Source organism: Anopheles marshallii, chromosome 3 (genome assembly GCF_943734725.1).
Source record: "Anopheles marshallii chromosome 3, idAnoMarsDA_429_01, whole genome shotgun sequence".
Taxonomy (NCBI): domain Eukaryota; kingdom Metazoa; phylum Arthropoda; class Insecta; order Diptera; family Culicidae; genus Anopheles; species Anopheles marshallii.
The window spans coordinates 65,326,453-65,351,799 of NC_071327.1; the positions used below are offsets into that span (position 1 = coordinate 65,326,453).

Below are 25,347 nucleotides of genomic sequence, written 5' to 3' on the forward strand. Positions count from 1 at the left end.
TTTCCAGTCACAGAAAACACTCGCGTGTACTTTGTTCCGAGGGGAGGGAAAACTAGCGGGAGCGGGACACTGGTGCGTGCGTATCCTAGTGCGTGTTTGGTGTGTGTTTGTGTGTATGTATATATGTGTATATATATATATGGTGTATACTGTAGTATGTATATAATATATAATAACCCTAACAAGAACTCGCTATCGCTTTAAGAACTGGCAACAAATCGCGACTCTCCCTCGTCTTCGTTCGTTCCTCCACGCCTACTGTGCTCACACTATCAACAACATTTGTACAAACACGACAAACATCACAATGCTTTTTCGCAACGCGGGCAGCAACAACGATGGATAATATATTAGCCAAAAAACAAAACAAGAAAATTCGATGTTTGTTTGAGGACGAACTGCGGTTTCGTTTACATTTGCCGTATCTCTCAACTTTATGCGTTTTCCCTCGCTAGTCGACTGTAGCGCCGCGACACAACCGTGGGTTTGCCACCTACTTTGCCTGTGTGTGCCTGCTTGGACCGTGTTTTTCCTACCTCACATTACCATTCTGGCGTTTCGGATCGAATGCGTGTGTGTGTCTGTTTGTGTGGCGGTACGTGCGTGCACGCTACTGTATGTGTACGTGCATACGGATGTGTATGTGTGTTTGGATGGTCGAGTGGTCGAAAATGTGTGTAGGTTGGGCTAAACTTGGGGAGTGGTGGGAGGTTTTTTCGGAAGCTGCCGCGAAACAAAACACCACACACAACGCACGGCTCACTACGCTGGGCACAACACACAACAGAACGCTTTTGCCTGTATCCAGGCGTTCCACGACGGAACGGAACGTTTATGGCGAAAATGAATGCGCTCGGTTGGAGCAAAAACTGACAGCGTCGAATTTCACTCCCTGCTCTATTTACAGTTTGCCACCCTCCGAACTGTCTCCTGTAGCTGGTCTCGCCCTTATCTCTCTTTGCCGTCCCTTCCTGCACAAAACCAAACAAAATATACTCATTTGACAATTCTGCACGCAGGAGAAACAATCGATGGTTAACGGGCGAGTATCCGCAGTTTTTCATCTGCGTTCGCCAGCTCCATCCATCCATCACGCTCTAATCCGCGGGCCTGCAATATAGCGACAGGGAGAGCGTTTTCCAACCCAAAATAGGCGCACACCTCGATCGTTACTGCTCTCGCACCCGGTTGGGACGGTGGATAAGTCGTTGGATGCCGTGCTCTTATCTCTCCCGATAAAATAGGAGTGCGCTGCGAGTATCTTTATGTTTTGGGGAATTTTTGGTCCAAACGTCAAAACAGGACCTGATGCTCTTTTATGGCACTTTCGATTGTACAGTTTTGAAGTGCCATAAACGGCAATAAACAGGAAATAGAGGACGTTTCTGATTAAGTTAAACGGAAAAAGATGGGCGTCCTCTTAGATACTTACTTACAGTCATTCATATGAATCTTTAGTGAGGAGTCATTCAGCAATCGACTCTTAAAAGATTCAAGAAACCTTAGTTATCCTTAGTGACAGATCATGCCTCGTTAGTGATTTTTGGGCTTTTTTGGGAACCAAACTCTTTGGAGGCCCATTTTTGAGCCAACCGCCCATGTTGTCGCCATGTCTAAAGTCTGAATCTGAAGAAATCCTTGAACTGAATGTGGAATCTTAGAATTCGCTCCTGCCAAGGGTCTCCAAGGGACAGGATCTGAGAATTCATGAATCATTTGCGAGCCGAATCCTGATTTAAATGACTCATCGCTTAAAATTCATGTGAATCACTCTTCGCAAAAGATGCATGAAGCACTCTAAACATACTGGTCTAAACTCAAGCCTGCACATTTGGTGGAATGTGGCTACTTTAATCGTACGGATTTCACATCTACATGCTGGCTATCATCTTTTGCAGCAACCCTGACAGTGGTCTTTTCACCCCTTCCCTGGTTGTTGGCTACAAACAACATCCACCGGAGTGCTTCAGCCGACGGGACGCATGCGCGGCACGGGACGCCACGGTTTGCCAAATTCCATCCACACATACACGCGCTTCGCCCCTTCAGCCACACGCTGTTTGTTTCGCATTTTATTGATAAATCAATATCAGTCTGCCGAAATGTCAACGAGCGTTTGGTGGTGACCAGGATCGCTAGTGTTGCTACACCCGAAACGGGAAAACCATGGGTGACCGCGGGGTGTAGTGCTGGGGACCGTAACAGCAAAAGGCAGGACAACAATCGGCAAGACTTCACAACTCCAGCAAGGACACGAGGGAACCGTTAGGACCAATTTTACCAGTGAAACAAGTGCAGTTCGCAAACATTGAGTCAGCATCCCGAGGTCACATTCCTCGATCACGTTTGGCAACTGAGGAACTGGGGTGCATTGTGTGGCCTTCCCGCGAACAAACGCGGTTGGGAAAAAAATTGAAGTGCAACAACTATACTTGGAGAAGATCCACCGAGGAGTGATGTGAAAAACAAGTGGAAAACAAAAGCGCGCACCCACACGCACACAAAATCCTCACTCTTCTATTCTATACACAGTACTTTTTACTGCTTACCATATCGAATACTCAACTTTTGGCTGTTTTGAACCGAAGATTTACCGCGTGGAAGACCTTTTACAACACTTTACTTGGGGCTGTTTAGTACCGGAAGAGTCTCTACCTGCTGTGCACTGTCCCTCAGTATTATTATCGAATTTAGAGCGCATCCCGTTATTGCGGCGCACCGTGCGTATATTTATCTTCCGACAGAACCGAATGCATATCAGTAGGTAATAGAGCGTTAGTGACGTAGTAGTGATTGTTTGGGAGTATCCGGAAGCTTCCGGGAGTATTCGCCGCGAATTCGTTTTCCAATGTTTTGAACGGCCAGACATCGTGACGTATGTTTATCAACAAGTGGAGCAGTGAGTAGCGCACACACATCGTGCTGACGCCATCGTACCTCTTGAACTCGCTGTTATAAAAAGGTAGAGTGGAGGATATCCGGTAGCCTTTCGTCGTCGAATCCTGCAGTTTGGTGTATTGGTTACCATTGTCCAAAAAAACTAATTCTTCCGACGACATCTTCCGTCGGTTGCTACATATCACCACCGGTGTGCACGATAGGCCGGTAAGGTTACCCCGGTCACTTCATCAACATACGCCACACGTCCCACAATGAAGCGCCGGAATGACTACAAGGTGGCGATGGCCGAGAGCGTTGAGCTGGAGCCGTTGGGCGGCATGGACAAACTTTCCGAGACGGACAGCAAGAAACGGAACGGGATAAATAAATTCGGTAAGCATCTGTCCCGACGAGTTGGTGTGGTTGGAAGTTAGTAGTGTGGTAGTATGCTATGTTTCACTATCAATAATGGGGGCTTCGAGTCATTTAATTACCTGTGCTCGGGAGTATTGTCACACTTCCGGCAGTATGCCGGAGGTTCTAAATTGGTGCCATTTCCTCATTAGTGTCATTTCATTCCTCAATGTAGCCTCAATGCACGTCTCGTTGGACGAGCATCGCAACTTTGCCAATGTCGACGAATTCCTTCTCCGCCCCCCCCAAGGGTGATATAAAAATATGCGCTCTGCCTTTCACCAACACACCGACACAACGGCACGTTGTCCTTTGTCACATTACAACGCACACAGGCATGCATGTGTGCGAGAGTGTGCGGGATTTACTTTCAGCAAGCACTACACAACCAGGCGCTTCCGTAGCATGCCATGCAATGTTTCTCGGCTCCAACACCGTGCGCATGTCCAGTGGATGTGTAAATGTGAAAAAATATTGACAGATTCCCTATCATCATCATCAGTGAAGCCGTCCTCTGCAAATAAATGAAACGCTTCGCACCAAGCGCTACACTTTCCGTCCTTCTATTTATACTGGGATGGCCGCTAGTGGTCGTCGGTGTGCATCCCGTGTCTCGCGAGCGCTGTGAATTGTGAATCCGGTGTGCGTTTTAGCAAGTCGAGCGCATCCTGCTGAGTTAGTAGTTACCTGTGACTGTTACCACACTGTCGGCCCGCAGGCAGCGAAAAGCGGAGAAAAATTAATCAGCAAATACGTACGGCTTGTGTGTGAGCGGTTCCGCTGTGTGCCGTTTCCAGCAGACGTCCGTTTTCACCTTGCTGCTCGCTCTGATACGCGTGTGCTACGCCGATGCCTAACTGCAATGGCCGACCGATAAGCTTTGTACGGTGTGCTCCGGGTGGTGCTTGTTACATTTCGTAATTTCAACCACGCACACATACCCCGTCCGGAGCTAGCAAAAGGCAATATCGCGTCCAGTGCTCCGGTGGCACGATGCACCTGCAAGCATTGTGTTTGTTCTAACCATCCAGGCCAGAGTGTTGCTGGTGTTTGGGCAGAGGCTGTTGGAAGCAGGTGTACAGCATAGCAGGCTGCACGCCATTTACTTGCGGAAGCTGTCACTTTGTAACGCAAGCGTTACTTTTTTTCCCTTCTTCGGAAAGCAATTTAGAAGTTGGTTGTGTTTTCTTTGCATCGTGTGTCAGGCAATCAGCAGAGTGTTATTGTGCATGGTAGTAGTATTAGTTGTCGCCGTACGGAATGTTTTTGCGGCAGTTAGTAGTCGCAACTCTGCTGCTGTGAAGGTGGGGTGGTAAACGATACGCGCCAATTCCTTTTGTTGCATTCGAAACATCATCCTTGCCCGCTTTTGCAGTGGAATATATGAAGAGGCAGCTTGTATTGCTGCGTTCCCCCATTAGCGTTGGGTCACGACAATCGCAAACCTACCCTTCTCCATCGGTGAAGGCGCCTGCAGGGTAGTTGGTTTTTAATTTAAACTTCACAACCCCGTTACCGCACAGCCACCGTCGGTACCGGAAGCAGCCGCCGTGTTGGCTGGCGAGCAAAGGAAGGGGGGCCCCGTCAAAGTATCGGTCGTTGGCAGTGGTGGCCCTAACAACAAACCGTGGCGAAGAGAGCGCATCGGCATGACGGAGCCAGACTCTGACGACGATGCATTCCTTACAGGTAGAGATACCCACTGGGCAATCATGTCCGCGAGAGCGTTATTTATTTTTGCTGTTGTCATCTCGAAATTTCCCGAAACCTCCAATTTCTCTTCCTGATGTTGTCTATTATTTTTGTTATTGTTTTCAGGTGGCGACAGCTCCTCACGACCGGTGCGCGATGGCGTTGCCGTTTGTTCACAGAAACGTGCACTATTTGTGACGGCAATAGTGTTGGGAACATTACTAGGTAATTATTGCACTTGGGACAAGGATTCCCGCTACACAACCATACCGTTTGCACAGTACTCTAACGCTCAACCTTTGCCTTTTGAATACTATGGTAGCAACGGCCCTAGTGATAGCGTACGCCGGTCCACAAACAGGTAGGTCACGGTCACATGCGTGTCATGTATGCATCTAGCCACTCAAAACAAATATATCGGTATTAACCATGGTGATTTTGGTTTGTTTTGCCTTCCCTCTTCCTTTGGGCATTATGTAGTTTGCCCATGTGCGGGGAAAATACCGCCCGGGTACGTGCCGGATGGTTACAACAGCTCGGAACCGTTTCAGCCGATCGCTACCAACGGCCAACCATTCCCGTGGCTGCTACCAACGTTACCGAACAACGTGAAACCAAATCGGTACATTCTAACAATACATCCCAATCTAACGACGCTAGACGTAAAAGGTAAATTGTCCGCGATTCCGGTTTTTTTTTTTCTCTCGAAACTATCAAATGGATTGCATTTATGATTTTTCATTCCATAATTCAACACCTTCGCAATACCGTTTTATGTTTCGGGTGGCAAACGGTACACCGGCAGGTCAAGTGTCGATAGAGCTGTACGTGGAGAAGGAGACGAACTTCGTGGTCTTGCACGCACAGGATCTCAACATTACCGAAAAGGTAGGGCCATATCAATATTGAATTACGTTTGCTCAGTTTACCACCTCACAAAGAAAAGAACCCTTCGTCCTTACTGCGCGATACATAAGAAATGCATCATACATATTGAATTCTACTGTTTTATACTTTGTCTTTTTAAACACTCCACCCTGCTCTCTCTCTCTCCGCTAGGCATTGGTGGGACCGAAAGGATTTGCGTTGAAAATTCTCCGCATGCTTGAGTATACGCCGCGCCAACAGCTGTACATCGAGACACGGGAAAAGCTGCGGAAAAAGGCAAACTACACGCTCAGCATACGATGGCACTCGAAAATGATTCTGGATCAATTCGAAGGAGATTTCGATATGAAGAAGTATGAACAGTCTATTTTCTGGGAACTCATGTTGCTGGACGTTAATACTGGTTTGTTTTTCAACTCCACAGGACATTAGCCGCCACGGTTCTAAAACCAGGCAGCACCAGGAAAGCGTTCCCTTGTTTCGATGAGCCACATTTGAGAGCAGCATTTAAAATATCACTTTTCCGTGATCGGTTCCACATAGGCTTGTCCAACTCTATTGTACAGGATACGGACGATGTTGGCTTTTATATGGGAACTGGATTGGTAAGTGTAGTGGGTAGTATCGTTGTGGGTGAGATTTCATCTACGATTTATGTTAGTCCGAAGTGTGCCACAACGTGAAAGTCCAATATCCATCAAAACTCACATTCATCCCTACGCGTATTAGAGATTTGAACAAATTTGCTAACGTTTATCAATTGTTGTATCATCTTCCAGCTTAGAGACGATTTTGCTGAAACACCGCCACTTCCACCGGATTCGGTTTCGTGGGTCATCAGTGACTTTAAGCGCGAACTGCTTGAACCATCGGCAAAATATCAAAAAGTGAACGCAAGTGGCAACGGTGCTCCGGGTACAGCGGCTGGCAAACCATCTGCCGGCACAACTGGAGCTGGGATGGGAAATGGGAAATCCACCCCCACCAAAGTGGCCAAAACGGACAAAAAACCCTTCCGCCATCTGACTGCAGTGTTACTGTCGAAGAATTTGTTCAAGCTTACCAACCAACCACCCACGAAGGAACCTTCGCAGAATGAAAGCAATATAGCGATAAATGCGGCCGAGTCAACCACAATAGCGAAGCCGAATGGAACCGTGCTGCAGGAACAAGATGCGGTGTGGTCCGGCGACACTGCAATGATACGGACGGCACCGGCATATTCATTCTACGCACCGGAAACTCACATCGCCAAGGGTTCGTTTATTCTGCACACCTCACGGGATATTTTGGAGTATCTGCAGCAATGGCTATCGGTGGCGTACCCTCTGTCGAAGCTGGACTTTGTTGCGCTACCCTCGCTGCTGGACGATTTGTCCAGCTCGCTTGGCTTGATCGTATGTCGGACGTCCTTCCTGAACGAACCAACCGCCATTTCGTCTAAGGAGTACCACATGTCGGTGGTAAAAATTTCCGAAGGCATCGTGAAGCAATACTTCGGTGGACTCATCTCACCGAAGACCTGGAAGCATAAATGGCTGTGGGAGGGTCTGATACGGTACTTGAGCCGATTTCTGCTGGCCACCATTCAACCATTATGGCCGATGAAGGAACTCTTTCTGATCGATACGCTAACGAAGGCGCTGGACATTGATGCGCTGCAGGGTTGGGAAAGTATCAGTGTCGGTGCGAGCGATTCCGGCAATAATGATCCATTCTACGTGGACAAATCGGCGGCCCTGATGTCGATGCTACAGTCTGCCATTGGAGAGCGAAATTTTCGGCAGTGTTTGGGCAAGTTTCTGAAAACCTACCAGTTTCAGACGGCTGAACCAAGCGACCTGTGGGCGATCTGTGCGAAACAAGTTAACAACAGCAAGTACGTGAAGGAAATGATGAACCAATGGACCAACACGGCCGCCTTCCCCCTGCTGAACGTGACGATGAACGGGACCAGTCTCATTGTGAGACAGACCGGATTCCGGCCGGCCGAGTACCTGGCAATCTATGACGAGCCGACGGAAGAGATCGAGCTGGAAGGGGAGGTCGCACGCACCACCACAACAACGGCCGCACCGGTCGATCCGACGGGCAAGGGTGCTGCCGATGGAGGGTCACGGTGGATCTTTCCCATTCATTACATCACGGATGTGTTAAACACAAATGAAACATCCATCGAAAACAAGGAACAACAAAGTTTAATCATCTGGCTTAACTCGAGCGAAGGTATGTTCTCAAAAAACGATCTGTAGTTCTACCCTTTAATGACACATTCCTTATCTAATCAAGATTATTATTGGGACCTCTAATGGTACAAATATTTATCTCTCGTTTTTTCTCGTTCTCGTTTTAGTGATAATCACATTAAACCATACCGCACAATGGATCAAACTAAATCACGGCCAAACGGGCTACTATCGTGTTCTATACGATGAAGCAAACTGGGCTAAACTGGTCGAGCAGATGCAAATCAACAACGCTGTATTTAGTACGCAGGTAAGCAAGGCTTGGCATCATCATGACATCATAAAACTAACAGTAAAACGAGTCATGTTTTTGATTTCTTGCAGGATCGCGTCGGATTGGTTTCGGATATCTTCACACTGTGTCACGCTAATCTCATACCATGCCACGCCGCAATGGAGCTAATTTCGTATTTTCCGAAGGAAAAAGAATGGGGCCCGATCGTACTCGGCACCAGTCACCTTGAGAAGTGGCGCAAAATTCTGAAATATTCCGAGTGCTACCTTGTGCTGGCGGAGTACGTGCGCCAAAATTTGGAAAAGTCGATCCAAGTGCTCGGTTGGGAAGATACGGGCGAAGATGAAACAAAGCTACTGCGCCCCGTCCTGATGCTCAGTGCGGCACTCTGGGAGGAAGCGGAAACGATCAAATTTGCCAAGGGGCTGGTGACCAACTTTACCACCCATTCGGTACCGATACCTCCCAACCTGCGCTCCGTAGCGTACATCGGTTCGGTACTGTCGGGTGAATTTCAGTACTGGCAGTTCTGCTGGGATCGCTATATGGCCGTACGGCGCGAAAAGAGCTCAGTGTTGGAGGAGCGCATGGAGTTATTACGTGCGCTCGGTGTTACGAAGGACGCTTGGCTACAGAACAGATTGCTCTCGCACGTCATCACACTTCCGGTGTTTGAGATCGTACAAGTGTTGGACGCTATTGCCGGCACACCGACTGGTGGTGCGATGGCATGTCGGTTTTTGCAGGCGAAATGGTTCGACTTCCAGTCCAAGCTTGGCCGTGGCACTGTGCAGTTCGCTCGAGTTATCTCCGCTATCACGCAGTATGGTTCGACCAAGTTCGATTACGATGAGGTACGTAAATCGTGCGTGACCAGCATGGACACTTTTCTAATCGCAACATTTCATTCCAACAGCTGAAATCCTTAGTGGAACGGTTTGGGGACGGGCCGGGCCTAAAGCTGCTTAACATGACGCTCAGTACGGTGGCCGCCAACGTGGAGTGGGTAAGCCGCTCCCAAGCATCCATATACAGCTGGATCGAGAGCAAATATCACTTTTGATTAGAGCACCGAGCAATAGGGGAAGAGGAATAGATTTCGTTTCGCCCAACAATCCAAGATTTTCTCATCAATGCGCGGCATTCCAGTTTTTCCCCCCTTTCTTCTACATTATTGATATATTTTGGATGCCTACTTTCAAGGTTTGACGCTCTAGGAGAAGAGATATAGAAACAAAATACGGACATAAAGATAGAAGAAAACGAAGGACAATTTCGAGGACAAGCAACAACAAAAAAACGCGGCAAGAATGCATTTATCGTAGTACAATCTCAAGACTCCTTTTATAGATACCAAGAGAGGACGGCGCGTGCAGGAGGCGAAGTGTTCTTCAATCTTCCACTGTCTACGTTTAGGTATATAGGTGTAAATATATATATTCTACAAACATATAAGTTACCAAAGAATGCAAAGAATAGTTTGTGTGATCGACAATTTATATCGTATATCTCGCCAGTAAATTAAGAAACATAGCGAAACAAAAAAAAAAGACAACCAAAAACCATACCAAACGGAAATCATACCGACACAGAAAACCGCAAAAAACGATAGTGATTGAAGGATGCACAAATGCAACTGCAAACCCCCCCATTGGTGCGTGTGCGTGTTGATTTGGTGCGTTTAGCTATTTAGGCTGTTTGGTGCTGAATACACCCGCCACGATGTGTGTGTGTGTGTGATGTGTGCATCCCTTCTAGAAATAGGAATCCGTAGGCCGGATTGTCCGTAGACAATCGTCCCGGTGGAGCAGCAGTACGGAAATTTAACCAACCAAGAAGCCCATGAACGGGGAAGTAAGGCTATTTAGTAATGAGTCATTAAGCAACAATCCTATGTTCCCGGTGTTCAGTGTGTATATTCGCCTGAATGTCGCCATTTTCGCAGCAGCCAGTGATTTACGTTGAATATATGAATAATCAGTGTTCAGTATTGGTTTAGTGCATCTATCATCTCTCAGAAACGTGTAATTTCCTTTGCAAGTTAAACAAAAACCAGCAACAAGCAAACACGAAACTGCATACCATGGAAGACAAACTAATTAAATGGTGTGTGAAAATGATAGAACCGTTTGTTTCATTTTGTTCATACGAAAGGAAAGAATAACAAATAACTTGTCCGGGCACAGCCGTGCACCAACCAGCCGCGAAGTAGTGTATAAGTACTCTTGCTTCCTACTACTAACGCATCCTTTCATTATTCCGATCCCAGTGGACGATAAGCGGATCCCGAGTGTCGCAAAGGGTATTAATAAATTGATCTTTCCGACCATCCAAGCATTTCACAGGAACCCAACAAGTGTAGATCCGCCACGACAAGTAGGATTCAGTTGAGCACTTGTTGTTCAAACCTGTACAGTAACTAAGGAAGCTCCAGGAAGAAGCTAGCATTACAACGTCCTAGTCATACCGGAGCGTTACGTCGAAAAGAAGATGTTGGATGGCTCCGATCACACAACGTTTGGAATAACGTACCCAAACATTTATTTCTATGATAGAAATATTTTTAATGAAATATCTCCATAGACATAAGGCAAGTGAAGCTAAAGAATTTGTTGTAAACAACTGTTTTCACGTGCGTTTTGTTCTGATGGGGAGATATTCAAATTCGAATGCCGTGAATGGCAAAGGAGGCAGCTGGGCAAGTATTCGCCACCCCACTCTAAACAGCCTCGACCGTGTTTGTTGTGTCGAACATTTCTAGCCGTGAATAACGTCATCGCACTTATCAAAGTTCCACTGTGTACGGAAAAGTATGATTAATTTCGTACTCGTGTATCCGAGAAACCGACTTCAATTTGCACAGCGCGTGTACATTCGCTTGTAACCGAGTACGTTCGTTCTATTGTTTCGCATATTACGCACACCAACATTTTGTTGTAAGTATTTACACGCCTGCCATGCCGTGGACGCGATCGTATTTCGCGCAAGCAACAGGTGAACCTTTTCGGTGATCAATTGAGACAGCTCGTGCAGTCTCGCTTGCGTAAGGGTGTAGTGGTAGTGGTGGTGGCGGTGGCGGTGATGGTACCGAGATAATGCGCATCGCCCAAATGGCGGGATGCTTGACCAATGTTGTGTGTTTACCCCTTGTGTAAGCTGAAACAACATTTTTTTTCGCTCTTTTAGAACCCTTTTGACCGATGGCTGATTTTGATTTACCGCGAATGCAGTCGCTAGCGCCGGAACAGGAACCGCTCACGATTGCCTACAGCCACCGACCGATGGTCAACCAGCATCAGGTAATGTATCGCACATAGCCGCGTACTGAACGTTTGGCGTTTCGCGGAGAGCACACCATATTCCATCCCGATTCCATTTAGCTATCATTATGCAAACATACTAAACCTCCGCTAGCTGCTTTATCGTCTGTATTGCATCACGTTTGTACTGGTCAAGCAATATAATAGTGAATAAACCGACATTTAACATTACAAACTTAATCAATACATCATGTTCATTATTCTCATCTGAACCATCTTTCCCCACACTAATCATCGAATCAAGTGGAGCGGAGTTTTCAGCACCGAAAGAAGGGCAAAAACAAACATATCATCATCTTCTGTACCACCGCAGACATCCGGTAACGGGAAATAGTTTTAGGATAATCGACCTACGACACACGCCATAACGTGCCGACGATCTGTCGCATATCTCATCGTTCACGGTTGATGATCAACACGCATTCATTCCTTTTGCCAACAGTAACAAAACAAAAAAAAACTAACATGATCACAGAACTCACCTACAATAATTGGGGGCTTACGACATTGCATCATTATGTATAAGGCACACAACAAAAAAAAAAAGATTAGACAGAATCCGATGTTCTGATCTGGAACCGAGCGAATGCGATGGTAGGGATCAGGTGCGTGCTTTCCGTGTTGTCGTCATCGGTGTGTTCTAATGTCAATTTGCTTTCAAGATGTTACGGAAATCGGGGATATTTTGGGTGTTCTTAGAAATGCCATGAATTGCATCGGGACACGTGATACAACTTGGAAGAATTTATCAAGCGCAAGCCGAATTAATTTTTGAAAAATACGCAGGCAATACACGTTGAATGGGATCGGTACCGTCGTTGGTGGCAAACGTCAACAATACGCACCATTCGCCATCTCCCTTTCGTAGAACTTGAGCTGGGTTGTCACTGGGTTGACAGATAGCAACCGGCTTTGTTTACAGAACGGTACCACGGCGTAAAATCTTTCGTTTTTCGCGTGTTTTTGCGTTGTTTCTGCAAGTAAAAGTACGACCATAGACATTAAAGTGTGGGAAAAACACCCTCAACGTTACACTGTCGTGCTGTGAGCATATACGACCGGCCAGACTTTTGTTTAAGGAACGAATTGGCGAAGCTCGCCCCTCGTCTCGTTCAAAACCACAAACGCTGATGCAATTCTGAGCCGTACATTCTGGAAGAATCTTCTGTGTATGTTTTGCGGTATTGATAGCGTTGGGGTTGTCGCTAGCATTAGTGTTTGGTGCGTAATTTCAGCAACCATCGTCGGCAGTAATTCACCCTTCGAGAAAAAAGCAACTTCTCCGCGATACGCTCTGCGCCAGGCTGGCTAGTACTTGACCGGGGCGTATAAACGCCACTTAGCGTAGTGTGATGTATGCGGCGTAAAGTTGTGTGCGAGATGGGTCGTATGATAATTACGATTTCACCATACGGCGCCCCCTTTGGACGAGGGACACTGGCACGATTGTGCATTTGCCTTTAATCTTTGTTTCCAAACCAAAACAGCCGTCCGTATTTTGGTATCCGCAACAGTAGCATATGAACATTCTGCTGGCGAACTTCCATTCGCCCTAGAGTCGCGAAACCGTTTCGTCGTCGTCGGCATCGCAGTTACGTCGCCCGTACCTGCATTACTTGCATTACTCACGCAAACGACAGCACAGATCGTACCGTGTGGAGTGTACCGTTGTGACGGGTGTGTGTTGGATGTTTTACAAAGGGAAGAAAAAGTTTCACTAACTTGCTGTGTATATTTCTCTTTGCTTCGAGTGGTTGTTTGTGCAAATCGCTACGCAACGAAGACAGATCAACGGCTCCACACCTGGAGGATGTCGTCCTCGTTTGAGAGGTCATTTGTTGTAGTTTCGGTTCGGTTTTTGTGCGTAAGTGCTACCTGTGTATGGTGCAAGGTGCATAATTAAACTCCCCGATAAAGAGAGCACGTCAAAACGGCAGGCAAACGTCGACGGGACGGTGTACGAGTGTGTGGAGTATACGGTGTGAGATTGTGGTGAATCATACACATCAGCCAAAACGCAGTGGTGTGTATGTACGCGGATTGGGCTGCGACAATACGCGGAACAAAAGTGCTGCTCGGTGGCTCAGTAAAGAGCGAATTCATTAACCGGTTGGTTTGCTGATGTTAAAGCGACGAACCTCTGCTTGCCCCTTGGACGAAGCCGAAACACAAAGCGTGTGCGTGTGTGTGCGTAGCGAAAGCTTTTTCGTCAGTGAGTTGTTGACATACAAATTAGGCAAAAACTAACAGGTATTTCACGTTGCAAAACAAAAAAAAACACACACACATACGGTGAGAAGATCCAAATATAGGCTGGTTCGTTTTCGAGTGAGCAGAAACTAAAGGGAAGGTGCGTAGATTTGTTCGCGGAGTTCGATGTATGTGGTAGCAGGCTGCGTCTTGCCAACATCACCACCATTGCTGACCGGCAATAGCAGCTATGCTCTCGACGAAGAAGCTGTTTACCGAGCACTTGCTGACGCTGGTGCTCACCCTCAGCCTGCTGCGAATCGATCCGGAAAACTATCTCGACCTGCAATGGGGCGAACGGTTGGTGCGGGTAGGAGATGCGGGCGGGTGGCAGTTGGAGCTGTTGGCCGCCGGTCCGGACTATTCCAACCAGTCGTACGTGAATCGTAAGTTTTTGCCGCCCATCATCGAGGATCTGTCACGGTTCGAACAACCCTTCATCGAGCAGAACCATCGCGGACTGCAGACGTACCTGCTAAACGTGCTCGACTCCAACGATGACAGCACATCGGCCGGTACGATCGCGGAGGAACGACCACCATCGCCGGTGCCTTCGGTTGCGTCCGGTGGGGGTGGTACGGTACTGCCCGCTGCCCACAATGCCACGATGAACGCGCTGGCCAACTTCGACGTGGATGCGGAAGATATCTTCCTGAGTACGAATCTGTTCGAGGAAACGACCTCGGTGTTTGAGCAGAATATGGCCGATCTGAGCGAGTACGATACGATATTGTTGGAGAATCCGATGGTAAAGTTTGACGCTGCTGCTAGCATGCCCGATCTGGAGGGTACCATAATGAGGGCAAGATCGTTAATGAACTCTGCCAACGAGCAGCAGGCGACCAAACGGTTGGAAGTGAAGGTAGAGGCGGAAGAAGAGGCCAAGGCTACGACCAGCACTTCAACGCACGGAGATGCTAAAGGAATGGAGGCCACCAGGTCCAACAAGACCCGTGCGTACGACGAAGAAGACGATGATGATGATGATCTGGAGGATGGGCAGGATAATAAGGCAGCTGTTCAGCGGCAGATTAAGGATCAAGTAAACACGCAGCAAAAGCATCTAGTAAGCACGGATCTGGACACTGCTGAGGTGACGGTGAAAAAGGAGTCCGATCTAGCCAACGATACGACGGTTGCACCGCCTGCTGCAACGCAGGATCTTACACAGGAGGTAAAGTTCAATCCGTTGGGGTGGTCCGTAGAAGAGCGAATAATTGACCCTTTGCGTTTTGTGAAACATCCGTCCAATAATCCGCTATTGGTAGTGTTTGAAACACAAAGAAACCAGCGATGCATCAGGGACAGTGACACAAGTACGTAAGAGGGGTGCAGGGTGTGGACCCGGCATGTGTGGTGTACCGTGGGTGTGTATAAATTATTACATGACGCGCCCTATATTCTGTCCGCGACGAGTCAGCGTCAGATGCAAGAGAGAATATACGGAGGTCGTCGTATCGTCCTCACCCTCGAAGGAAACACAAAGATCTCGCCGATCACCGAGTTGTGCCGAATAGGATTCGCTGACCTTTTTTGGGGGGTGTACTGGACGGTGGGGACAGGATTGCGAGTGACCGGTGCCGAGTGGCAACAATTTCAAGGCGTTTTCTTTCTTCGGTTCTTTCACCGGTGGATATAGATTATTTTTGCTTATTTTTGCAATCAGATCTTTAGTACTGGCTGGCCGAAGATCATTGGACGGCATGGGGTGTTTCTTTGTTTCGAATATTTCGAGTATACACCGAAAAAGCCGACGCACTCGACCTCCTCCTCATTCGCGAACGAAAATAACGATGAGGACGGGTAAAAAAGAACCATGTATAAAACTGTATTTATTCAACAATTGTGGGGGAACCAAAAGACAAGCGCGAAAGGGCAAGTGCACACTGCTGCCTGCATCCGCTTTTCGATGCATATGCGTTTAACCGGTCTCTCTCTCTCTCTCTCTCACACTCATTCTCTGTGTGCGGGAAGATGCGACCTGCGAAGATACATGCATATTTGGATGTAAACAAGCAGACCGACGACCGGCGGGTTAATGCGCATCTCTAAAGGTAACCATGTTTGATAAACGTGAAAGGAAGAACCACCGCACACACACACACACACGCCGTCTGTGTCCTATTTTATCGATGCGAAATGTACCAGATGTTGTGATGGGACAAACAATATTCGTCAATGGCCCCCCACCCGAAACACAAAGATAGGAATGTGAATCAACACGTCAGACGGAAAAGGAAATGGGTAAAAAAGTGAAGAAAAAAACACACACAAAACACATTTTAACACTTTCCCCCAGATACGGCTGTTTAAAAAAACAACGCACAGATAAACTGGTGCTGCCATCTATGCGCAAACACGCTGAAACTGGTGTGTTCTAAAAACGTGTACTAAAAAGTGTTTGGTACAGCTGTTGGAAGCTTTGTATGGAATTCATCACACAAAAGCTTCTCTCGGGAATGGAGGAAGAAAGAGATAGCTGAATAATGGTATCCTTTTTCGGTAAGGTACAATTTTGAACGCTATATATCACGTAGAACACAGGAGGAGCTTAGGAATGATGGATGGTTATTTTTCAATTGCAAGTAAATAAGAATTTATTTATATACCATCTACCGCACACATGCTACCAGCGTCAGAAGACTGTGTGCGTGTGCTGAAGAACACAAGCATTGTGATAAATTAATGATAATTCCTTTGGAATTATTTATTTTATCATCTGTGAAATGTGCCCACAAACATGCGTGTAAAGTTGTGATCCTTTTAAAGTTTGGAATTATAAGCGTCATCGTGAGTTATAATAATGAATAATGATTAAGTTAATTAGATCATTTATTCGGCTTTGCTTTTAAAATTATTGTTCCTAAAGAAGCTTATCGTGCTTATCTTTATGCTATGAGGAAGTTTTTGCTGATATGATGGAAATGTCGTATAAATCGTTGATTTGTTCACGTATTGTACACTTGTTTCCCCTGCACTATGGTGATATCTCGCTACGATCATATGTCTTGCGAGTACTATTTTAACACGATTGTTTAACGGCACGCTAACTCGCGATGGTACGCAACGTTGGCACAAGCGCGATGGCTGTGGCTGCTTTATCTTAAAATTTGGTCGTTATCTTGTGCCTTTTTTTGCTCGTTCGCTTAGCGATAACGCTCTTATCGGCGCTGGTACACTGGAATGAAGGTAAACTGACCGCAGTGTAGCAAAAAAAAAGGTAGCCCCTCTCCAATTAAAACACAAAAGTACTGTGGGCTGGTGCGTACGGTTGTGGTGTGTAACGCACGCCAGGAATAGTTAACGCGCTTGTACGTTAGTTTTACAAACAAGCTGTTACGTTGTGTTAAATATCATACGGAAGTTAATAGCGGAACCGTGCACCGAAACGGTGGGAGTTTGGAGAAAAAACAGACACAATGAAACACATTAAACAGGTCATTCTTAATGTATCGTTTTGCAATTGTTTCTACAATGTGCTTTTTTTTCCAGAATTCATGGTCATCCGATTTATTGCCGTATGCAAACTTGTGTTTAGCCCAAAAATAATCACAAAGTGTCGCGTTATTTCCCCGGTTGTCTCTTTGCTTTAGGAAATGGATCTAATCGAAGTCCTCTGGAAGCAGGATGTCGATCTTGGGTTTACGCTCAGCAATGCGGCTCTTTCATCCGCCCCGGAAGGAACCAGCTCATCGGCAACGGAGGGCGCATCTGCCACCAACATCAAATGCGATACTGAGGACGATTTGGAAAAGCTGAAGGTGTTGCTTGAGATAAAATATGATAAGGTACTGGTTTCATTGTGGTACGGTTTTAAACCCTGTTAAATGCATTATACTCACTGTGGCGGTATGTCTTGTAGAATGCCGATTATGAAAAGCATCCCGAAGCTTCGGATGAAAGCAGCCTGGTGGATCCTTGGGCAGGACTATCGTACACAATCGACACGGAAACAGGTGAGTGTTGGCTAGCGTAAGCTATTGATCTAACACCACACAACCAGTGGTATGGAAGCGTTAGGGCATTGAATTAGGCGTATCATCTACAGCTCGCTTTGTTTTCATTCGTCAATAACGATTTGATTAAGCGCATTCAATGATATAATCACACAACAAACCTGTTTGTGCGGATTGAAACCTTTCACCCGGCGTGAAATGAATAGCGCTTTGTACGAATCGTAGAAAGGCCGGGCGTATGTTTGCGCACGGCTGACAGTGAAATTTATCCTGCAACCCAAACAAACGTCAAGCAGACAGCGGGGCCAAGGATCAATGGCGTATCATAAATTTTGGGGGCTCCATTAAACATTTAGATGGTTTCTCACATCGTAACCAAACAAACCATGGCTGGCGTTTATGAAGCTATAATGGGACCAGACCGGACGGGGCTCTGGTCAACATGGCTATATCACAGAACTGTTTAACGTTTTTTACATTGAGGGGCGTTGATTGTGTGTCATGAAGTTTGTTATTCGTTAATTCATACTGAGAATTAATGAGTAAAAGCATTCAAATTAATTGAATTTTGTTTTGAATATTATTATATATTGATGTAAACACTTTTATTGCAATAGTATTTTATGTAAGTTGCAGTTGAGTTACAATAAAGTAACAGTTAAACAAATAATTCCAATAGAGTTATCATACTAAGAAAATTCAGCAAAAATTATAAAAAGCTGCATAACTTAGTAAATTAATGTTGGACTAGGATACATTAACATAACCTCAAAAGATGTTTAATATAAAAAACTTTGAACATGAAAGTACATAAATTGATTTCATTTGAGATACACTATCGCGGGTGTTTATAAAAGTTTCATGTATATCTGTTCAGACAGCGAACAATTAATGATTTACAGCGCTGTAGAAGACAGTACGCGCATACAGAAAATGTGTAGAAACACAGACGCAAAATCCTCGCTTATTTAATTTCTGTTGGCGCACGCCACCAAAGCCACCGATTGTGGTTGGCTTCCAGCAGTTTTCCAATTCTGTAGCGAAAACAGCACCACCACTCTGCACCACTATTTCCCCGTTCCTCACCTTCAAGCGGTCATTGTGGGAGCAACATGATATTATTTGATGTGGTTCCATTGGTTCCACCGGCACTCCAGTGCGCTCCCGTCGTTGTGGAGCGACGTCGGCATGTGCTATGCATGCCTGAAAGGAGAGGAAAAATGCGATAAAGAAAATAAAGCACAAACGAGAAAACGCACCGGGGGGAAACGATTCGATGGTTCTCGAATAAAGGGATCGTTGATTGCCGCTGAATTGTGTACACCCATCGTCATCAGTCTGTCAAACTTGCGTGCGGCGTCTGGCGGTGGTGGTGGTAGAGGCAGCGGCGTCCGTTTCTGTATCAGCGGCCATATTAAGCCAAGGAAACACACCAGAAACCGTAGGGTGTCGCGTTCCATCGTTACTAACACACACGCACACATCAGCCCGATCGAGGGGCCGTATGTGCTCCTTGCGTCCTTTTGGGTAGGCCGCCGCCGTCTCCCAATAGGCCGAGGGTACATGTGGCCGTATATATGGAGCAGCAATAAAGGAGATATATAATTCGGCTTTCCATTATTTTTTCGGTGAAAACTGCAAGTTCATTTCACGTTCATTTTTCATTCCGTGCTTCGGCCGGACGCACAGCAATGCGGGGTCGGCACGGGACGGGTCGTTTTCGAACGGAACCGCGCAGTGATGGTTATGGAAGAAGGCTTTTCGCTCGTACATTCGCTCCCTCGCGTAGCCGGCACAACCGCCGAACGGCCAAAGACGGTGCTGGAGACGACGATGAAGATCGACCCGTCGCCGGCCATGTGGTGCGCGACTAAAAAATGAGTTTTCTGCTCGTTACTGTCGTGTACTGAGAAACATGTTCTTATGTTTGTTATAGAGATGGAAAAGTCTATCGCAGCGTGGAAAAGTAACTTTAAGTAAATAAGTTTTGTAAGTTGTTTGCATATGATATTTGAATTACATTTTTACTTCTTGGTCTTGGCCTGCTGCGGGAGTCCTCTAACAATAACATATTTAATGATAAATATATCGTTGGTTATTAGATAACAGATATTAGACTACATTGACTATCAGTTTGTCAGTTTGTATAGAATATATGTTGTATGTCTAAAAGTATTCTGTTTCTTTGTGATGTATGCTGATAAATATTATATTATATAGTAATATTATGAGGATAATCAGAAAATGTCTTAAAAACTTCATAAATCATTGAAGGTTCGTAAATAATTTAAACGAAAACGTGATAGCACATTTTTTTAAATGATTTACGCTACGGTATTTTATACTAGGAATTTTCCATAGCTGATTCCTCATGATCATATCATCATATCATGATCTGACTAATGAATCTTAATAGATAAATGTATATTTCAAGATCCTTGAATTTTTTAGAAGTCCAATAGTTCCTTTAGACATTAGAAATTGCTCAGAAATTAACCTTCAGAGATTCACGAATCTCCAGAGTCCAATAGTTCCTTTAGACATTAGAAAATGCTCAGAAATTAACCTTCAGAGATTCACGAATCTCCAGAGTTCCATTAATCTACAAAGTTTCATGCGTTCTTGTCAATCAAATAAATTGGTGGAGTGTTGACTGAATGACTCTTCACTGCAGGTTCATATGAGTAACTCTTTTGCTTAGACTAGTTAAGCCCAACACTGAAAATAATTCAAGATGTTCTATGAACTTTTCAAGCTGCGCCGTCCAACTCCCTTACACATCCAATGTGTGCGAAAGTGCCGGCAAGCCATCGCATAGTGGCTTAATAAAGCCCAAACAAGAGAAAAGTAGTTCGGCCGTGTGTGTGTGTTGTTGCCGGACCGGGCACAAAGAAAAAACCATGCGAGGGCGGGCGGGTATTATTAAATGTATCATCTCGTGGAGCATTATCTGAACAACGAAACGCGACCGAAACGGAAACGTGGAGTCAACGTGGAAATCGTATGGAAGACGGTGAAAAGCGTTGCCTTTGTTTCGCGGTATCATCAATCAGTAAAAGGACATGGTCCTACCATTTTGGTAAAGAGAGACTATTGGGAATGGGTGTTTTTTTTTTGCAGGTGGTAAAGAAAGGAAAAATGGCAGTAGTATTTATTCTAACCAAACATTGCCGCTTGCTGCTGGTAGGATTCGTTAAGGATAACTTTTTCGATATTTACTTGCGATGAAGGGCGGCCGTTGAGTAAGATGGAAGATAGCTCGTATGGCCATTAGCTCAGGAAATGGAAACAACTGCTTGCATCTAACAATATCCGTTCGTTTTTAGTGGGCAACGATGAGTTTGATGAATGAAGAGCATATAAATCAAGAAGTATTTCTGAATGTGAAGGAAATTTATCATTTGTTTTATTTCTACATTAAATAATCGTTATAAGAGACATGGCATTACGAATGTAGGTTGCGCAGTCATGTGTTGTAATGTTAGAATTTAGTTCTCTTTTCTGCTAACCTTTCTGATATAGCATTAAGTATTACAAACATTGCAATTAAATCCATAATTCGCCGTATGTGTGTTTGGTCGTTTGGTTGCAGTTCAGTTTAAGGTATATTTATTGCCTCAACCGTTTTCTGCAATATACACACCACTTAACCTTCTGTTTGTGTACATATAAATCTTACTTGACATTGATCAAAAGAGGGATAATGTAGTTTAAATATATAGAAACTTGTGTTATTGTAAAATGCGGAACTTTAACCTGATTGAATTTGTAGCTGATGAGCGCAACCGACAAAATGTTATCGATGAGTTGTACCTTCTTCGCTCACATCTGAGAAGCTGTAAATAACTTAGTTATTGCTCAATTTAGGGTACAGTTAGATTTTCATTGATACGTACTGCACAAACACAGATGACGCTTAATTGGCTTCTGATGAAGTTCACTTAACCTTTACCCTTGTACTGGCTCTTAGTATGAATTTTGTTTAGCGTGAGATGACGAACTTCGTTCCTATTGTTTCGTGATTAATGCATTTTGGAGAGCAACCATACGTCACTAAAGCGTGTAATAACACTATAAATCATGATTTTTGGTACAAAAAAACACCTAAGCATTCATATTCATAAGTAACAAATATGTTGAATGTAATCTAAATTTGTATCTAATTTAGTAAAAGATTTTAATTTATAGTAGAAACTCTGCAGAGCCCTATGTTGATCCAATGATATAGTTTAACATCATCCATCCTTGCTTGCTAGTTGTATTCCTATTGGGCTCAGGATTATATTACATTGTGTTTCATTTTATCTTTACATTTTTCTTTATCATCAATTCAAGCACAATCTTTCCATTGTGCAAAAGTGGAATGCTTTTGACCGATAAAAGCCTCATCTAAATGATTGCTATTTTGATTTACCAAGGATGGGGGGGTAAAAGTTTCTCAGACATTGATAAATTATGCTCATTGTGTTGGAAACAAAACAAACACACACACGCACGCGGGCGCGCATATCCAATGTAATGCGAAGAAAGTGTGCTATTACCAGGCAGGGACTTATACCATGGGGGCGGGAAAAATTGCGCTGCAGCAAACATTTTCCTTTCAACGTTACTGCGCATGTGCTCTGCTCGGCAAATATGTGCGATGTATGCACATACGCTTAGGGCGGTACTTGTGTGAATGTTGCATTTCGATAGTACCTCCTATTACCGAACGGAAACCTGTTAAGAGGTTAGAAATATTTACCAGGCAATAATAATTTAATACATTTGCTATATTCGAGAGAAACAAAAATGTTTCAGACAATGTGTCATTTGAGAACAAAAAATTACTAATAACACTTCATGTGCGATCTTTCTCTAAATTCTTTTCTCTATTTCTATTCTCTATTCTACGTAGTTGGATATTTAGTCCTATCTAAACAATGTTCTACCAATAGACATGTTAATCTTAAAATTCCCATATATTTTGCTAGTCGAGAGTTATACTAAGCTTTGCTTATAATAATAGTAAGTAAAGTAGTAGCGCTAAAAAATATTTATGAGATCCATAACAATACATTTTGTGTCATACTGTTGTTATAAAGCCATTGATTTCATGTTTAAGGACGTGGTATTTTCATAAACATTGAACACAATTGTACCCACAACTTCGAGATTTCGAATCGAAATTGTTTGAAACTTGTATAGAATTGAGTTTTTTTTACATCTTCATATACTTTGATGATGCTCTTATAGTTGTAATTGTGTTACGTTACTATATACCTTTTACTTTTAAAATTAAGAAGATTATTTTCTTAAGTAGAGAAGGAATTTCTTAAACTAGGTTATACTAAAGAAAGTCTAACATTTACCTATTTTTCTATAGCTTTTCCTATTGCGGATTATTTGTGTATTTTCTCCCACTTCTGTTATTAAAAGTTGTAACAGTCGTAATCTGCGTGATATTTACTACTTAAACCACTTGTAATACTAGAAAAAATGCGGTTTTTTAGTTTGTTCGCCTTGATGTGTAACGATCTTGTTTTTGCGTGTTTGTTGTTTTGTGGTTTTGTTTAGCTTATTAACAAACATTTCAAAACTGTGAATTTGTATAAAATAATTAATTACTATGTAAAACGACATTGAAAAAAGGGGCAAATTATATTAGTGTAGAAAACTAGCTATGCCATAATTTAAATAGTTTTGTTTTCCTTTTGCACTGTTTACTATAACTGCCGGATAGTAATGCAAACAAACGTAATTTAACACGATTTGTGTGATTTTTTTTTCCTGAACCAGTCGAACTTTCGTCTCTATTTAGTGTATCACAATGAAAGTTGAAGATTCATATGACGGACACTTTTTTTTTACCTTCGTCACGGTTGTGCTGCACAAAATTTGGATGATCTGCTACTTTCGTAAGCGCTGAACACTTCCCGTGAATGGACAAGTCTGTCCTGCAGTGTCGACCACTCGTCAGAAGTGGCTCTAAATCATGCTCTCCATTGCAATATTGGCCACAATGTTTACATAGTATCGTGCTGCACTGGGGGAAGGAAAAGAGGAGCATATGAAGCTAATTATGATACTAGAGCGAGAGATTCGGCAAGTTGTGGTCAGGTGTTTGGGCAGGTGGTTGAATGAATTATTGGACTTACAGATATTTGAATGCACCAATGATTGATATTATTAGAATCCGCCCTTAGTAAGTCAGGAAGTTTTAGATAGAAGAAGTTAGCTAGCTCTGTTTCATCACGTTCTTTAGTTCCCATAACTTCATTACAATATTTGAAATCATTCAGCAAAATTCCTGCTCGGATTTTCAAAGCCCAAAAAACCGATGCTTGGCCGTTTTGGACACCCTCGGAGCTATCGCATAATACGAACTTCATTAGACGTTTCCATTCGTGTGTGAATCTTGGAAAAAGATCGGACCGATTACGTACGATTCGCTACGGAGAACACAACAACGTATTAACGAATCGAAAGACAAAAATCGTTCCCCCCGTGGATTATTTCCCATTATAAATTATGAGCCCCCCCCCCACCACCCACACCCCATTCTCGATATTTGTCGTGGAATGGCTCGGACTCTGTGGGGCAAAAGCAAAATGTCGGGCCTCATGCCGTTTTTTCGATCCGAGCGAATTCAACACGCTTCTCGTCTCGTCGGTGGCTTCGTAGTTCGTATCCTTTTTGGCTCCACATTTCGAGCCCCACGGTGTATTGGATGTGGCCCCGGGGAGGCGCCCACCGGTGGTGTGTGGTGTGATCGATTTTGATAGCGTTGTTGCAGTCGTTTAGTGTAAAAATCGTTGAAACACGAATAAAAGAAAACGTAGCGACACATAATGGCGCACACTAGAGTCGCTGTGTGTGTGTGGTGTGCGTGGTGTGTGCTTTGTGTAAATACAATAATAAATGGGTTTTTTGAGATGAAAAAGAGAATTCGAAAATTAAAGGGGCAACACATAAAATATGCACACACACGCATACCACCGCGCACACAAGCGAGAAACGCGAAACGAGTAAAACAAACCACGCCTTCTCTTTCGAGTGCGCGTTAGCCATTTCCAACATGGCATGGCCTACGCGATGGTGTGTGGCACACAGCATGGCTGTCTCTTGTGCCTGCTAGTCGGCCGTTGCGTTACTACGACGTCCCATCAGTCGCGTTCGCCTTATTTACCTTCCTTTTTCTCGCATCATTAATATCTGCCAAGTGCGGAACTTAGTATAGCATTCTTCTCATATGCTGGAAGAACACACACTCGACATCACACACATCACTTCGCGTGCGTACGGGCGCGGGTTTTGTGCCAATGTGTGGTGTGCAACAACAAAACACGCTCGTTGAAGGTGATCGGTGATTCTGTGCTAAGAAAGGTTGGCCGTCTCCTGTTGGAGGGCGAATAATATGTATTAGCGACATAAAAGATCCACTCACACACATACACAGCACCGACACAAACATATTGTTTTCCGTT

General features: G+C 44.6%; 2 protein-coding genes across 2 annotated transcripts in view; both read left to right on the forward strand.

The window, feature by feature from the left end:
- Positions 1-3,152: 3,152 nt before the first annotated feature.
- On the forward strand, positions 3,153-9,446 carry LOC128716012 (aminopeptidase N). The gene is made up of 11 exons (XM_053810936.1): positions 3,153-3,273; positions 5,113-5,211; positions 5,309-5,347; positions 5,467-5,655; positions 5,792-5,874; positions 6,046-6,227; positions 6,299-6,479; positions 6,654-8,100; positions 8,228-8,370; positions 8,445-9,209; positions 9,272-9,446. The coding sequence occupies exons 1-11, from the start codon at positions 3,153-3,155 to the stop codon at positions 9,416-9,418; spliced, it is 3,396 nt and encodes a 1,131-aa protein (XP_053666911.1). The 3' UTR covers positions 9,419-9,446.
- Positions 9,447-14,115: 4,669 nt separating this feature from the next.
- LOC128714069 (segmentation protein cap'n'collar) overlaps positions 14,116-25,347 on the forward strand; it is a 38,765-nt gene continuing 27,533 nt past the window's right edge. The window contains exons 1-3 of the mRNA XM_053808946.1: positions 14,116-15,099; positions 17,519-17,713; positions 17,788-17,881. Coding sequence (XP_053664921.1) covers positions 14,116-15,099; positions 17,519-17,713; positions 17,788-17,881 — 1,273 coding nt within the window. The remainder of the gene's footprint in view (positions 15,100-17,518; positions 17,714-17,787; positions 17,882-25,347) is intronic.

What these genes read in the sequence shown, in the direction of transcription:
- LOC128716012 (XM_053810936.1), top strand. Translation starts at nt 3,153, where the DNA reads ATGAAGCGCCGGAATGACTACAAGGTGGCGATGGCCGAGAGCGTTGAG. An exon ending in ACGCTGTATTTAGTACGCAG is followed by an intron (nt 8,371 to 8,444) that starts GTAAGCAAGGCT and finishes GATTTCTTGCAG; the next exon opens with GATCGCGTCGGATTGGTTTC. An exon ending in CCAAGTTCGATTACGATGAG is followed by an intron (nt 9,210 to 9,271) that starts GTACGTAAATCG and finishes TCATTCCAACAG; the next exon opens with CTGAAATCCTTAGTGGAACG.